The 16,077-nt window shown below is 47.0% G+C and overlaps 7 protein-coding genes across 7 annotated transcripts; 4 read left to right on the top strand and 3 right to left on the bottom strand.

Annotated features, from left to right (window-relative positions):
• Positions 1 to 482: 482 nt before the first annotated feature.
• On the top strand, positions 483 to 1,733 carry CANTADRAFT_55212 (uncharacterized protein; the record flags this gene model as incomplete). Its single annotated transcript, XM_020210417.1, has 1 exon — positions 483 to 1,733. The coding sequence occupies one exon, from the start codon at positions 483 to 485 to the stop codon at positions 1,731 to 1,733; it is 1,251 nt and encodes a 416-aa protein (XP_020063052.1).
• A 600-nt stretch (positions 1,734 to 2,333) lies between these two features.
• Positions 2,334 to 4,184, top strand: AVT4 (Avt4p; the record flags this gene model as incomplete). The annotated part of the gene is made up of 1 exon (XM_020211110.1): positions 2,334 to 4,184. The coding sequence occupies one exon, from the start codon at positions 2,334 to 2,336 to the stop codon at positions 4,182 to 4,184; it is 1,851 nt and encodes a 616-aa protein (XP_020063051.1).
• Positions 4,185 to 5,200: 1,016 nt separating this feature from the next.
• CANTADRAFT_23045 (uncharacterized protein) lies at positions 5,201 to 5,824 on the bottom strand (the record flags this gene model as incomplete). Its single annotated transcript, XM_020206913.1, has 1 exon — positions 5,201 to 5,824. One exon carries the CDS (start codon positions 5,822 to 5,824, stop codon positions 5,201 to 5,203), a length of 624 nt encoding a protein of 207 aa, XP_020063050.1.
• Positions 5,825 to 6,349: 525 nt separating this feature from the next.
• CANTADRAFT_23044 (uncharacterized protein) lies at positions 6,350 to 9,103 on the bottom strand (the record flags this gene model as incomplete). The annotated part of the gene is made up of 1 exon (XM_020206912.1): positions 6,350 to 9,103. The coding sequence occupies one exon, from the start codon at positions 9,101 to 9,103 to the stop codon at positions 6,350 to 6,352; it is 2,754 nt and encodes a 917-aa protein (XP_020063049.1).
• A 2,434-nt stretch (positions 9,104 to 11,537) lies between these two features.
• CANTADRAFT_54629 (bifunctional thymidylate/uridylate kinase) lies at positions 11,538 to 12,197 on the top strand (the record flags this gene model as incomplete). Its single annotated transcript, XM_020210345.1, has 1 exon — positions 11,538 to 12,197. The coding sequence occupies one exon, from the start codon at positions 11,538 to 11,540 to the stop codon at positions 12,195 to 12,197; it is 660 nt and encodes a 219-aa protein (XP_020063048.1).
• A 361-nt stretch (positions 12,198 to 12,558) lies between these two features.
• On the bottom strand, positions 12,559 to 12,996 carry CANTADRAFT_54186 (uncharacterized protein; the record flags this gene model as incomplete). The annotated part of the gene is made up of 1 exon (XM_020210294.1): positions 12,559 to 12,996. One exon carries the CDS (start codon positions 12,994 to 12,996, stop codon positions 12,559 to 12,561), a length of 438 nt encoding a protein of 145 aa, XP_020063047.1.
• Positions 12,997 to 13,455: 459 nt separating this feature from the next.
• On the top strand, positions 13,456 to 15,558 carry CAS1 (ATP-dependent DNA helicase; the record flags this gene model as incomplete). The annotated part of the gene is made up of 1 exon (XM_020211109.1): positions 13,456 to 15,558. One exon carries the CDS (start codon positions 13,456 to 13,458, stop codon positions 15,556 to 15,558), a length of 2,103 nt encoding a protein of 700 aa, XP_020063046.1.
• Between the last annotated feature and the right edge of the window lie 519 nt (positions 15,559 to 16,077).

Below are 16,077 nucleotides of genomic sequence, written 5' to 3'. Positions count from 1 at the left end.
ACGAAAGCCTCGGAAGACGCGGCTCTAGCGACTCCAACGCCTCGTTCAACTCGATTGCCAGCGATGCCTCGAGCAAGTTTGTGGTAGGCTCTGGCAAGGAAAGAAGCGAACGCATCAAGGCCATGAAGGACAAGGAAGCTGATGGCAGGCCCAGAGCTCACGATAGTGCAGGCAAAGCAGGAGAGAAGACCAAGAAGAAGAAAAAGGAGAGATCCACGTCTCCTCAGAAGGAACGCAGCAACTCTCCCAAGCAGAGATCGCAATCACCAGTCATGAGAAGAGAATTGAAGAAAATGTCGTCCACCACCTCGTTCCAGGACCCTCGGATGTCCACGATTGCTCCTCCATTGACCCCTACGCTTGGTCCTATGGACCCTATGATGAACTCGCCTTATGCCAATCCTATGATGAATTTCAATGCCGAATATTCTCCAAGACAAGCCAAGGATAGACAGCCCATGGTCAACCCCAGATTCTCGATGATGAACCCCGGAGTCGCAGGAGCTGGCGTTCCCTCGTCAAAGTCACAGGACCCCATCATCAACACCAAGATAGCCGAGTTCACCAGACTCCGCAAGATCATTGCATCCGGTAACAAATCCATTGAATACCGCTTAAGATGGGTCAAGATGCTCATGACCGCCACCAACTTCAAACTCTACGCCTACATCAACATAAAAGGAGAACCTATCCCTCCAGAACAAGCAGCATTCAACAAGACGCTCTTTGTCAAGTCGTCAGTGACACATCTTGTCAAGCTTCTTCGCGAGTTTGAGGCTGGAAAGGACAGACACTTGGACGTCAAGCACGAAGTGTACTTCATCTACGCATGTCTCTTGAAGAGCGACTACCACACCTCGTACAACCAGGACTTCGGCATCCCTAAAAACATTCCTGGAGCCGTGGAGTACTTCGAGAAGTGTTTGGAGTTGCATCCTACCGATTTCAAGACCATGTACAAGTTGGGAGACATCTACGAATACGAGTTGGACCAGTTCGACCGTGCCTTGGAGTACTACAAGCAGTCAGCCAAGGGCTACAACAGAGCCATCTACAAGATCTCGTTATTGTACTTGAATGTGCCAGAAATCCGCAACATCAAGTTCTTGAGGTACCTCGAGGACTTGAGCAACATCGATCCACTCGACATCAGATTGGACCCCGAGGATAAGGAGGACTTGGAAGAAGTCATCGGTTTGGCGTGCTACCAGTTGGGTCGCGTTTATGAGGGCATATATCCGGGCGACTTAACCAGCAACGACGAGTTTGTGCAGCGTGCATTGGAATTGGCACCTGTCAACTACGCCAAGAGTTTGACGTATTACAACAAGTCTGCCAAATTGAACTGCTTGCTTGCCCAGGTCAAATTGGGGCTGATCTACGAGTTCGGAGAGTTGAACCGTCCCCAGAACGCCAACAAATCCATCCAATGGTATTTGCGTGCGGCGTCGTCGCCACTTCCATTCAAGCGCCATCCTGACGCAATGTTGGGGTTGAGTCGTTGGAATGTCATTGGCTCGCAGGGGGTATCCAAACATGTGCCCATGCCAAATCCCGATAAGGCAGTGATGTGGTGTGACAGGGCCTTTAAGGAGTTTGGTTCTGCCGATGCTGCTTTCTACATGGGGGAATTGACTGAAATGGGGGTCTGTCCCGGGGATCCCACTCCATGGTACACCCGGGCCTACGAGATGGGCCACCCGGAAGCATCTGCAAAGTTGGGCTTTGCTTGATTAACTAATATTTAATGCAATTTTTATACTGACTAAGGGTTGCACCTTTTGTAGCAGGACACGCATCGTGTCGTTTGTAAGAAGGCTGAGCTCGTCTGCAGCCATGTTGCAGTGTGGGTGCTGCTTCTAGACATCTGTCGTAAGGCGCCTCATCCAACCGACCCCATACCGCTGTGGAACGCTTAAATCTCTCGGACCCGTTGCGACATTGTCCTACCGGGCTTATCGGAGGACTCGATGTTGTCTTGTCACGTGCCTAGTTGCACCTGACTACTATCTCTGATAAGGCCAGATATTGAAACGTCTACCTGCATCACTTTACCACCAACCCACCACCAACCCACCACCAAAACACTGCCAAACCACTACCCAAACCTCTACCCAAAGATTCTACCCTACACCTACCCTCTTAAACAGCGAACCACCTCTGCACGTGCACTTACCTGCCAGATCGTCCCCAATCAGCTCCACTCTGCTAGCCAAACTCCACGCTATTGAAGCTATTCTCGGTCAAATCTCGCCAGAATTCGCTACCATTGATCCTTGATCAATTCCCCATCTGCTATACCAAAAAACACCACAGTTGCTTCGCCATTTCCCATGAGTCTGCCCCAGCCCATACATCACCACAACCGTCGCCAAAGCATCGCCAAACTTACCCGTTCGCCGATGTCATCGTCGCCCATGGCATCACTGCCGTCCCGAATGGGCCTGCTAGCCAATAATGCCTCTTTTGTCGCGGTTTCTGGGTCGTCTTCTCCCGTTCCAGACGAACACGCCCTAGATGACAACTTCTCCCAAGGCATTGACGACCCTCGCATGATCAACCAGGTCGCCAAGCATCTTGCTGGGTTGGACTACTCCCACGAAGGCGCGGACATCACCTGGGACATCCACAAGCTCAACCAGGACGGCCTTCGCAAACCTCGGAGATCCAGAAGCTGGTCCTCCAAGGATATGGACGCCAGGAGGAGAGGGTCCACCGCATCGTCGTTGAACGTGCCAGGAGGCTTTCGCAGAGCGTTTTTAGTGAACAATTCGCCGTTACGGACCGTGCAGCCCAGTTTTTTGACCAAAAACTTCATCGAGTTTCTCAGCATCTACGGCCACTTTGCGGGCGAAGACCTCGAGGACGAGGACAACATTGCCTGCCACTACCAGCATCCAGCAAAGTACGACGAGGAGACGTTTTCTGGCGAAGAAACGCCGCTTTTGCGATCGGACTACGACCACTACAACCCCAACGGCACTGCAAACGACACCAAAACGTATTTCCTTCTCATCAAGGCTTTCATCGGCACGGGAGTGTTGTTCTTACCCAAGTCGTTCTCCAACGGTGGCTTGCTTTTCTCGGTTTTAACCTTGGTCTTTTTTGGGTTTCTCAGCTACTGGTGCTACTTGACGTTGATCTTCTCCAAAATCGCCACCAGAGTATCCAGCTTCAGCGAGATCGGAGCTAAGCTCTACGGCAGGTGGTTCCAGCAACTTATCTTGTTTTCCATTGTAATCTCCCAGATAGGCTTTGTTTCAGCCTATATTGTTTTCACCGCAGAAAACTTGAGAGCATTCATAAGCACGGTGTTTGGCTGGCAACTCTCTATCGCGTGGATGATCACCGGCCAGTTCTTCATCTTGGTGCCGTTGTCATTGATCAGGGATATCACTAAATTGTCGTTGTCTTCGGTGATGGCCAACGGATTCATTCTAATCGGATTGCTTACCATCATCTACTACTTGTTCTACGAATTGTTGATCACTAACAAAGGCGTTTTTGGGCCCCAGATCGAGTACATCTTCAATTCAGGCGAGTTTTCGTTGTTTATTGGGGTGGCCATTTTTGCATTCGAGGGCATAGGCCTTATCATTCCCATCCAGGAGTCAATGATCCACCCCAACCATTTTCCAAAGGTATTAGGACAAGTTATGCTTACCATTTCGACGGTTTTCATATTCATGGGGACCTTGGGATACTTGACTTTTGGTAGCACCATCCAGACAGTGATTTTATTGAACCTTCCCCAGGGGGATATCATGATTATTCTCATCCAGTTGCTCTACTCGTTTGCTATTCTCTTGTCGACACCATTGCAATTGTTTCCTGCAATTCGTTTGGTCGAATCGAAGTTGATTAAAAAGACTGGAAAGGACTCCACTCGGGTTAAATGGTTGAAAAATTGCTTCAGATTCTTCTTCGTGTTGTTGACCTCATACATCGCACTTGTGGGTGGCCAGAACTTGGACCGGTTCATCTCTTTCGTGGGATGTTTCGCGTGTATTCCGTTGGTGTACATGTACCCTCCTATTTTGCATATCAAGAGTTGTTGTAATGAGCAGGAAGGGTTGAGCAAAGGGGAAATCAACCAGAGGTATTGGCTCAAGGTGTTGGACTACATATTGATTGCAATTGGTGGCGTGGCCATGGTCTACACCACATATGATATTTTGAAATAATCTCGTAAGAGATTATACGGTAGATTTTCAAGTCATATTCTACACTCATAGATTAAAAAAGCTTCATCATGAATACTATGACTGAATGACTTCATATTCGTGAATACTTGACCTTCTAATATGCTACAACAATACTATAGGGTAGATTTTAGATGATAGACAAATCATATGCTAAACCACTGCTCGACTCCGTAAACTATAATTAGTGTTAGATCTTCTCACATGTTACACCAATGCTATATTGACTTGTAGACAGTATTATTGTATTATCTTCAAGAAATATACGATCGTAGATTATAATGATAAATCTTCTAGTCGTAAGCTACACCGATACTGGACTTCATGGGTTAAAATATATGATAAATCTTCCTGTACTGATGCTTGATGGATTTATATTAATAAGTGAACCTTCTTCACTCATTTTCTACTCTGAATATCGCTCTATACTTGCGAAGTGATATCGCAACGACTTGATCCTTGGACTCGATTCTTATTGCTTTCCTATCACCTACCCTTTATGCATATTACCACCAGAATTCCTACTCCCTACCCATTTTTTTGATATCTATCGTACTCAATTGTTTGGGGACATCCGCCCTCCCCGCTCAAATGCCTCTGAATATACCCGAAATGTATAGCACTTTATACATTAGCAGACCTTTACTTCGCTAATATTTCCAACGACTTCTTGAAGTTTCAGAAGAAATTAAACGGGCTCTTCAGGGCAGAAACGAGATCTGGGTTACCGGTAATGTATATGGACGTTTCTTGTTATTGAAGAATCCAATACTCTGTACGGCACTGTTTGAATCGTATTGGGGTAAACAATAACTTCATCGAAAGAATTTAATCTCGGAACAGTAAGCTATGAAGTAAGCAGTCAGACTTATTCGGACTCAAATATCCACCTACTCTCTGTACTCTACTAAAACTACGGTCACACACTCCATACTAATACATTCATTCGATATTCACTCGATAAACAGGCGAATGACGCCAGCATAATGCAACTCTGCTCACTTGGAGATTTCGTCTAACCACAATCTGGCCAGTCTAACTCCTCTTTGCAATTCGGCCTTTGCACTCTGCACTCCCCTGTCAACATCCTGCTTGGTACTCTGGTAGGCAGACACAACCTGATGTCTCTTTTCGGTCAATTCCGGGGCCTTCTGGTGTTCAAAATGGAGGTACTTGTTGGTCAAGGACTCCCAGGTGTTGGGCATGAAGTAGGAGGTAGACACGGATGCAAACACAACAGGACTCACGAATCTCAATGGCAATGACTTTCTGCCGACTAAAATGGACCCAGTCAACGTTGCAGTCAAGATGTAGATCAATCCTGGCAAGACTGGCTCCTTGATGGTGGCCTTGACCTCGGACTTGAGGGTGTCAACTTCGTTCAAAAACGCCGACTTCTGGGTGCCAAGCTCGGCCTCGTAGATGGCAGCCTTGGAGTGGACAAAGAGACGAGCCTTGTTAACCCATGACTCCAAGTATGGAGTGCTTCTTATTCCCATGCCCTGGATGAACGAGATGGGGCCATGCAGCGATTCTTGCTCCTTGAGTTCCAGCGAGATCTCGACATTGTATCCAGGCTTGTTTATGACGAGCTCGTCGTCTTCGTAGAAGGAACGGGCCATTATGGTGATTTGGAATCTGAGCTATAACTGAGCATAGTTTTGGTGGTGAAATAGTCGGGCGTGCGTCTACCGATAATCATTGGTGTTGGTTGGTTCTCGAAGGGGAGTGCAAATGGTGATTGAGAAGCAGCAATTTGGCAGTTTAGATACAGAAAGAAGTTATGGTGGGATAATGATATGCCCAGGAGAATTTTGGATTCATTTAAGTCCCTCCAGGATATTTCTCAGCACTTCGAAGTTAGAGGAATTGGTAACCGAAATCCGTACTACAAGACTTTTGGAGCCGCTTTACCGTTCTGCCATTGCCGCTTGGTAGCAGGCATCGTCTTTAAAGCATTGGCGAGTACTGGCACAAGCGACAACCGGCACCGAAGAAGTGAATGGAACAGTGAAGTAATGTCTGATTACGTAATAAATTAAGTAATTCTTGTTCTACGTCCGTCTACAACTAGGAGGCGATAATTACATAAATATAGAAAGCACGCCTGTATACATTGAGTTCAGTCGTATCTAGCATTGATTTGATTACTTCTTTTTTCCGAAGAAGCCTCTCTTTTTCTTTTCTGGTGTCAATGAAGCCTGTGGTCCAATCGTCCCTAAGGGCTTAGCATCGACTTGTGGCACTGGAATAGAAATGGAAACTTCATTATGATCTCCGCTGTTGCTAGTTTTTGGAGTGTCGTTACTGTTGGTGGAGGAGTTGCTGGAGGCATTAGAATCGTTCATGACAGGAGGTTGAAGGAAATTCTGGCTAGAAGATCCATTAAGTGGGGGAATCACAAGGTTGTTTGAATTGTTCATGGATTTTCTTTGCATCATATGCCCAAAGTTTGCAGGTGGCAATTGGCTCATTGACTTGTGCTTCTGCTGGTTCGTAATGCTTCCAGACATTGGCATACCTCCACGGCCACCCATATCCAAACCATCCAAGTTACCGTTCATTTGAGGGAACGCTGAACGACGGTTGGATCTCTTAGGATTGTTTTTGAATCTTTGCTCGACCATGGGGTCAATAGGGGCGGCATTATTAAAACTAACTGGTTGATTGAAGCCATTTGCTCCTTCATAATAGGAAGAATGGACAGATTGGGGACCGGAACTAACCCTTTGGCGATGACCTTGATATCCTCCAGGTGCTTGTGGCCCTGACTGTCCAATCGGCCCGTTAGGGTTCATGCCGTTTTGATATTGCTGGTATCTATTCACATTTGACACGATAGATCCACTTCCACGCAAATTTGGAGGAAATTGACCTGAAGGTAAGCCATTTGAAGGCAAACCGTGCGGCGGAAGTTGCTCTATTGGCGACTGCTGGTACCCAACTGGAGCATGTTGAGGAGCATTTGGATATTGCGATGGATGGTATTGTCTCTGTGCAGCTTGAGTGTTGACAAAGTTTTCAGGTGCTGACGGGTAAGCACCTTGGTCATCGCTGTAGGATTGCGCAGGTTGATGACCGAGACTCGTTTGACCCCTATAGTAGGAATTTGGATTTTGCCCTTGTTGATGTGGCTGAGGATAGTTTTGGTTAGACTGAAACTGGCTGTCATCATTTTGCAAGTATCCGTTTTGTTGAGGGCCATTTGGCACGTACCCCTTCACACCTTGGGACGAGAAATCTTGCTGAGAGCTGTGCTGTGAACCTCCTTGAGAGCCAGAATGCAAAGATTGAGGCGCTTGTTGTTGTACAACTGGAGAGAATGAATTATCTCTTACTTGAGGAGTACTCCTAGAGCTGGCAGTCTTGGATTTGGATGAGCTGTCACTGTTCAAGTTAGCTCCGTACATGGCAATGTCCGCCAAATCTTCCAAATTATCGTTGGGCTGCACCGACTCTCTGTTTTTCTGGACGCTGTTCCGGATCCTGGGTGGACTAACACTAGCAGTATTGCGTGTTTCTTGCGGTTTGACAGTAGGAGGAGTAGCAGGTTTTGAATTTTGGAGAGTATCTAATTCCTTAAGTTTAGACGCATGTGTCATCTGTACTGCATTCAAGCTTCTCTCTGCTTCCTTGACTTGTTTGCTCAATTCTTGGAGCTTGATTTCGTTTTGAACTATAGTGTTTTCAAGTTCGATCTTCACTACTTGCTGCTGCTTGAGGTTGGAATCGTATGCTTTGATTTCTTGGGTCTTGTCTGCAATATTTCCATTCAAGAGTTTCAACTGTTGCATCTTGTCAGCTAAATCTTTGTTAACTGCGCTAGCGTGTGCACTATCTTTAGAAGTCTTTTTTTGTCCATCTTTCTTCTCGAAAAAGATGGATTTTCCATCGTTGACCTTGACGTACTGACATAACATGGAGTATAAATTCTCCAAATATGGGGTTCTGATACTGTTATCGTCACCCAACAAGATCGGTTGCAACAACAACAAGTCGACTTCTAGATCATAACCATTGCTGAAGTTGTAGAGTAACGAGTTCGAGTTCATGAAGTCTGCATTATTCTTGGTGACTGGAAAGTTTTCCAGCTGACCACGTAAAATGTTGGCCTCACTTTCACTTCCCTTTACCAACTTGCAGTCCATTTTTTTGATGATTTTGAAGCACTCGTTGATGATCCCTGAAATCAAGGGCTTGCACAAGATCTGGGTGGCCAATTTTTCCGGGAACTCCGACTCAAAGATGATGGAGAGCGACCAGAACGCGATTCTGGGCAACGCCAATTTCCACTGGTAGGTCATGAACTCCTTGGGGTTCACCGACCGCAACAAACTGATGGCGCCCTGCGAGTCTTCCAGTACCGATTGGAGCATCTGGAACATCTTCTGGAAGCCAATATTGCGCGAAGTGTCCTTGGAGGACGCCATGGTGGTACCAAGATAGATTCTGGAGTCGCCGGAGTTGCGCAAGCTGTGGTGGAAGCTGTTACGTCCCGTGATTCTCACGTCGCTCTCGTTCATGATCGACGCCACGTAGATGTTGCGCAACTTGGGAGGGAAGCTCATCTGCACAAACGGCTCCAAGTTGATGTACCCCGAGCTTTCCACGATGATGAGGGTGTTTTCCGTGACCAAGGGCACGAGATCGGTGCAGGTGGTCTGGAAGTCCTGGAGGGACGATGCAGCGATGATGACGATGTCGTGGGACGAAGGAGGCGTGGCCTTGATGGAGGGATAGATCTGGGGGTGGAACGACGTCGTTCTGGGCGCAAGGGACGGCGACGTGAACGTGACGGGGGCTGCTGGGTCCAACGAGGGGTTGACCACCATCGGGGTGGTCAACGAGGAGAGTCTCCAGGCGTAGAAGGCGAGGTTGGGAGAGGTTCCGACGAGAAGCATGGAAGTATGGGTGCTTGGGGAAATGGCAGATGATCTGGGGGAAAACCTTTACTGCAACAGTGTGGATGTTTTCTGGCTGATCTGTTGATCTGGCGTGGAGAAGTATGGATGTTTGCAGGCTGTTCTGGTAGGAGATGGCGATGTTCTGGCAGTCTCTGGCAAATTTGACTGTGTGAGCTCAGCGGCTAGTGCAATTCACAGACGACTGGTGGAGGCAGCGTGGAGGCAGCGTGGAGGATGCCAGGCTGGGGGTGTGGGGGCAGGAAACGGTCGGAAAGCACACGCGGCTGGTCAGACAGCTGTGGTGGATGGAAGACTGGTTGGAACGACACCTATGCAAACAGACAGACAAAAAGTTGGAGGTGATTTGCAGTTGCGCATGAGGCAGTGTGCTTACGTAAGCTGGCGTCCCTGGTGTTGGCGCGGGGCCGGCTCGTATGTGGTGACCGGCGGCCCTGGAGCCGGCTGTCACGTGGAGCTGTCGGCTGTCAGGATGGGGCTGGTGCCGGGAGTGCCGGCTAGGCCAGCCAGGAGGCCCATCGCTGGTGGTGAACAGCGAGCAGTTGTGTATGGCCCTGATCTGGCCTGCGCATGCCTGGCACGCAAACACCCCCGGCGCGAGCTACGCAAACGGCTGCGACGTGTCTGCGCCTGTGCTTGACAGCCTGGCCACTGGCTGGTCTGGCAGGCCTGGTAGCCGTGGCTTGGGCGCCTCCGCACATGGTGACCATCCTTTTCAACGTCGGGGCTTGGCAGGCTAATAATAGCGGGTGATTTCGCGCTTGTAGCCCGTAATACGGGTATTAAACCGCTCAAGGAGATATTATATAAAAGATATATATAAATAGCTAAGACATCATGGAAATTCCTCTCGCTAATTTTTGGACTTGCCCAGCATTTCTAGTTTTATTCCCTAAGTATTATGACCAGTTAGATGACAGATACCTTTGGAGCTGGAATGGGCTTGAGTAGTGCACTAAGGGTTTTTGGAGGTCTCAGTGTACAACTGAATAGTGGATTTTTTGTCCTATTCAGGTAATTGTAGCCATATATTGATTTGGTCCCGGGAATATCGTGGAATTGTGTGAAATACTGTGAAATCGGCCCTTGAAATATCAAATATCCTTGGGGGATATATTGAAATAGTCCTCGTAGTCCTGTGAATTATTCTTCGTAATATATCAGGCCCTAGAAATAATCTTCGTGAAATTCCTCCAGAGGTATTAGTAACGTAGATTACATGGTAATTTTTGGCCGTCTTTAAGCTGAGTCAATTGCACAATGGCTACGTAAACCTCCACGGCACTAGAACCACTTGTGTAGTAACCCTAAAATTGTTTTCACGTCACATGATTCTTGTCATGTGTATTTCACGTGACACGGGCTATAAAAGCATCCACCACCAAATTTTTCACTCACCACTCCATTCCACGTCGTCGCTTTTCACGGTTGATCGGCTTGATGGCTTGGTCCTTGGTTGGTTACCCTGTTATCTTTTGTCTCAGGCGCCGCCAAGGGTTTGATGGAGTGCAGATCAACTCGAGGGTGTATCTCCGTTTGATGAGAAGACGATGACTCTTTCGGTCATAAACCCTTGCACATGCGTAGAATCCGCCTAGTGGAGCTTTGTTGCGTGAACAACCCGGTGACTCTGGAAGTGCCATGGAAGGCAGTGAAGCAAGAGAACCATTTGGTGGATCCGGCCTCTTTACACTCCTATTGACCTCTGTGAAAAATGAGGTGGTAGATGTCCCAAATCATCAAGAATAATCCTCTTGTACTCTCTGATGGTGAACTAGGGTTGATGGAAGGACCTATAAACTGCATTTATCCACTATAGTAGTAAACCTCGGATTTCTTTAGACAATTGAAGGAAAAAGCGTTTACTCATAATCTCCTTTGGTTTTTAGCCCACTACTATAGTAAACTCTCCACACTGGATTAATGGCACGGCTGTACTTGGCTACGCTACTACTGACCACTGGCTCGCTGCTCTGCGATCCAGAGGCTTTCCAGAAAGGTCGATCCACCATTTCTTCTATCTGGATCGCATCAACTTAATCCTTACTTCACGTTACTACTGGCTAATCTCTACCATCCTTCCTCTCGCGTAGTCCCTCCATGCCTCCAGTGCCTCCTCACTCCTCCCGACCTCCTCCTTGCTTGTCATTCTTCCCATTCTATGGAATTCTGCCATTGAATGCTTTTTCGACTTCACGTATTGTATTAATCCTCTAGATATTCCACTCTTCGTACAAATTCATCTGCTCATACGAATAATTCATCGGTATGATATTCAAATGATGTGCCAGATCCAATTATATTCGCATTCTCCAGTTCTTTATTCCCACTCTCCCATTCTCTCCCAATCTCCCATCCATACACGTCTTCGCACGCGTTATATTCATCACCATATCCACATCCATCCATCAACATGCGTGGCCAGCTCATCCTCATAGAGGGCCTCGACCGTTCTGGCAAGTCTACCCAGGCTGGTCTTCTCACAGAACGTCTCGCTCAAGCTCACTCGTCCCAGTTGTACAAGTTCCCTGATAGATCCACTCCCATCGGAGCTCTTATCAACAAGTACCTCACAGACTCCAGCTTCCAGCTCGACGACCACTCAGCTCATCTCCTCTTCTCGGCCAATCGCTGGGAGCTCTACACAGAGTTGCTACAGGCACTCAATGACGGAAAGTTTGTGGTTTTGGATCGTTATATTTATTCAGGAATCGCCTACTCGTTGGCCAAATCCAGCCTGAAGCATGCCTCCAGCGAGCTTGGAGACGTCGACTGGCTCTACTCGCCCGACAAGGGCCTCCCCAAGCCCGATCTCACCCTTTTCTTGAGTCTTTCCATCGAGGAGCTCGGAAAGAGAAAGGGTTGGGGCCAGGAACGCTATGAGTTGGAACAATTCCAGAAGGAGGTCAAGTCGTGCTTTCTTCGGATCTTGGACCCATCCAAGGACTCTACCGTGCATTTGGTGAACGTGGAAGGCAAAAGCATCCACGAGGTGCAACAGGTGATATGGGACGTGGTGGTGGAAGCAGGGTGTGACAAATTGACGGAGCTGCCAGTGCAAAAGTTGGACTGAGTGTTTAATGCGATATGTAGCATCCACAGTTTGCGTTAAACAGGACTTCATAGACAATAAACCGGAGACTCCAGAAGATTGACCACAGACAATAAACGGGGACTGCAATTTTCAGAGGAAACCAATAACACCATTGACAATAAACCGGAGACTGAACTCCAAACCATGATAACTCCATAAATGATGAATCAATGACTCTCTGTTTCAGAGAAGATCAATAGCTCCATAAGTAATAAACACTGGAGAGTGTGATCTCCAGAGAGTATCCAAAACTATCAATTACTCCGTAGACAATGAATACTGGACGCTCTAACTGGATCCAAATCTCACTCTTATTATCCAATGCTCTCACAGCTGTACACTAATCAAGCTTATCCAAGTATGCCAACCGTTCCAACACCTTCTCCTTCAGGATCTCCTGGAGCTCGCCTCCCAAGTACACCTCGTCCAAAATGGCGTACAACTTGTAAAAATTGAACACCAAGTCCAACTCACACACGTTGTTGAAATAGGTGTCCAAGATCTCGACAAAAAAGTGGAGTGACTCGAGGTAGCTCAACTCGCTGTCGTAGCCGTCAATCGCAGAAATGAAGTAGAGTCCAGCGTACCGACGATACACCAATTTGAGCTGCTGGTATTCCACGAAATTGGACTGGTTTTTGGTATCTCTGGACGCAATAAGACGGTGGATCTCCTGGACATACCGCTGTTTTTCTTGGGTGGAATAGTTGGCGTTGAACCATTTGATGAGCCGTGTTTTGCCCTGGCGATTGAGCACTAGAAGAAAGTGAATGGACATGGTGTTGAAATTATAACGTAAACTCTGAGTAATAGCTTTGGAACTAGGGGAAGTAGTTGCGAGGTGTGTCGCAACAGGAAACCACGGCTAAGTGTGCGGGATTCTAGGTGGTTCGTGCTGGATGGGGGATTTCTGCCAGCCTTACTGAGAACAGAGTCTGATCTGGTAGTTTCTGGACGTGTATGAGGCTAGAAAATACGTATGTTTCACGTGACTTAATGCTGTATTCGCTCGTGTAGGGTGCCTGTAGTGGGAGGAATATCACTAGAGCCGCTGGTTCGTTCCTAGAGACTTGTGGGCGAGCTGGCGTGGTTTGGCGTGGGTTATTCGGGTAAAGCGTTGATCACATGACACATGGCACGTGACCGAGTATGATACAGAAAACCCAATACAACTCTCCACCATAACCATCCTTAAAACCACCAATTGAACCCTATCAGACGTAGCTCTACCCCCAACATGAGCCAGTACGAAGTTCGCGAAGGAATTATCTTCCTCATAGAGCTCACCCCTACCATTCTCGAGCCGCTGGCGGATCTCCTGGGAAAGTCCATCCTCTTCGAGATCCTTTCATCCATCAACGATCTCATGTCTGAATTGATCATATCCATGAAAAGCACAGGAGTTGGAATTTATTTTTACAATTGCGATGAAACCGCAGTTGAGCCACTCAAGCTGATGAAGGTGCCTGGCTTCCAGAAATTGTTCAGACTCAACCAGTTGAACCTTACCAACATGAAGATACTCAACGATATGATCACGGATGAAGCACAGGGAGTCAGGCCGCTCAGTCACTTTTTTAAGGCATCAGAGCCGTCCCAAACTCCCACAAGTCTTCCAAGTGTGCTCACGAAAACCCTCGACGAATTCATGGATAAGAAGTACTTCAACCGCAGGAAGCTCATCTGGCTCACGTCCAACGACAAGCCGTTCACCAAGACTTCGTCTAAGGAGAGTCTTTGGCGGATTGTCAACGATTTCTACAATTATGGCTACTTTATCTTGCCGATGTTTTTGGGGCAGAATTTCGATGTGAAATGTTATCGAGACGTCTTTATCAATACGAACTTCTTGACTGAGCATTCTCCCGCGTCACAAAACCCTGCCGGTGATACTGCCGACAACCAGGAGCCAAAGAGTCTGGGACTCAGTGCCACTGGAAGGGGTTTCCGTGCACAGTCCAAGGTCTTTTCCACCACATTGGCGAGCCAGATTCGAACCAATATCTACAGGGTGAAAGAAATCAGAAGAATGCAGTTTGCATGTGATTTGATTCTCAGTGATGGTCCTGCTGGAGCTGGTCTTGGCTGTACCATCAAGGGCTACACCATTTACTCTCCTGAGAAAATAAAAAAAGATCTCTTGCTCTACACCGGAGAAGAGACCCTCAAAAGAGTATTTACAGAGTCAAAAGTGGTAGGCCAAGGAGGGGTCACAGTGGAGGATAAAAACGTCAGGAAAGGGTACGAAATTGGAGGAGGACAGGTGCTTTATTTGGACGAAGACCAGCAAAATTACATCAAAGGACATATTTTCGATCATGAACCCAAGCACATTGCAGTGAAAGAAGACCTCGAGGTGGTTGTCGATGAAGATGAATCTTCTGGTGACGAAGAGGCCGAACCTGTACCAAGTATCTCCAATCCTCCTTATCTCAAACTATTGGGCTTTCGGGCACTTTCCTCGATTCAGCCGGCTTATAATTCTACACCACCGATATTCATTACCCCAGACCTCACCAATGGTCTCAAATCATCTGGCTCTGCCGGCTACAATAATTCGTTTAGCACATTTTCGTCGCTATACCAGTCCTGCGTTAAACTCTCTAAGATGGCTATTGTATTCGGATGCACCAAAAAAAATTCCAAGCCTTCGTTGTTTGCCTTGTATCCTACCAAAACTGTCAACGCATCTAGAAACGTTCCAGGAGAAGACGAGTTGCCAGAAGGGTTTTTGCTCATAAGGTTGCCATGGTTGGAGGATGTCAGATCATTGCCAAATTACTATTGCACAAAGGCCAATGACGATGAGTCCGCCGTTCAAGAGGCGCCAGCATCTCTTATAAATTCCTACAAGGAACTTCTCAGCCAGTTCTTTTACAAGCACTACAATCCACGTGATTTCAGCAATCCCACCTTGAATTACTTCTACAAAGTGATCAAGCACGATCTCTTGCAGATATCGCTTCCTGAAAGTGAGAAGTCTGTTCTTAAAAATGATATTACCTCCATGAAATTAGGACAATTACGAGCATTTTTGAACGAGGGCCCACGAGGCGATTTAATTGCTAAGCTCAATGAGTCTTTGAACGAGCTCGAGCAAACTTTGCCCAAGAAAGAGGTGGTTGAGCCTGCTGCTAAGAGACCCAAGGTTGATGCGCCTGCTTTGGATGAAGGAGCAGTTCTTACTGCTTGGAAAAATGACCAGTGGGGTCACTTCACCGTAGTCCAACTAAAAGGATTTCAAAGAGCATATAAGGATGAAATCAAGGGAGCCACAAAGAAGGCGGATCTTATTGAGAACATTAAAAGCTTTTTAGATAACAGAGCAAAGAGACAATAATTCGGACCCGCATGGAAACCCATGGCATAGGCAAGTCTTTCTGGACCACCATATGAAGATACTCACTATAGCTTGAATTTTCAACGCCTTCTGTAAGTAAACGTTCATGAATAGCACTAGCTAATTTCATGGTAGTTTGCTCCCCACAAATTCCATAAGGGCTCGTGCTTGAGGAATCTCTACAGCAGAGAATCAAATAGGAATGCGGAACGATATTTAAAAGGCATACTCTCTGTTATGGTGATAGGCCTGGTATTTACTTGTTGAGGGGCCATTGATTGTAGCCAGCCACGTATTAATGTTACATATCTAGCTATTTCTTGCCGTTAGTTCGTGTTGTCTCGTGGCTCTCCCATTCTCAACCACTCTCATTATTTTTGTTCTCTTTTAGCCTTATTTACCTTTTATCTTTAGGTTTGCGTTTATTGGCTAATGTTTTGACTACTTTTGGCCACTAGGTTGAATATTTCCTATGGTAGGATATTAATTATGTTCGTAGTATAACTTGTTCGCATCTGG

The sequence above is a fragment of the Suhomyces tanzawaensis genome (assembly GCF_001661415.1).
Source record: "Suhomyces tanzawaensis NRRL Y-17324 unplaced genomic scaffold CANTAscaffold_6, whole genome shotgun sequence".
NCBI classification, from domain to species: Eukaryota; Fungi; Ascomycota; class Pichiomycetes; order Serinales; family Debaryomycetaceae; genus Suhomyces; species Suhomyces tanzawaensis.
Note: the sequence above shows the minus strand (reverse complement) of the source record. Positions and strands in the feature narration are given on the sequence as shown.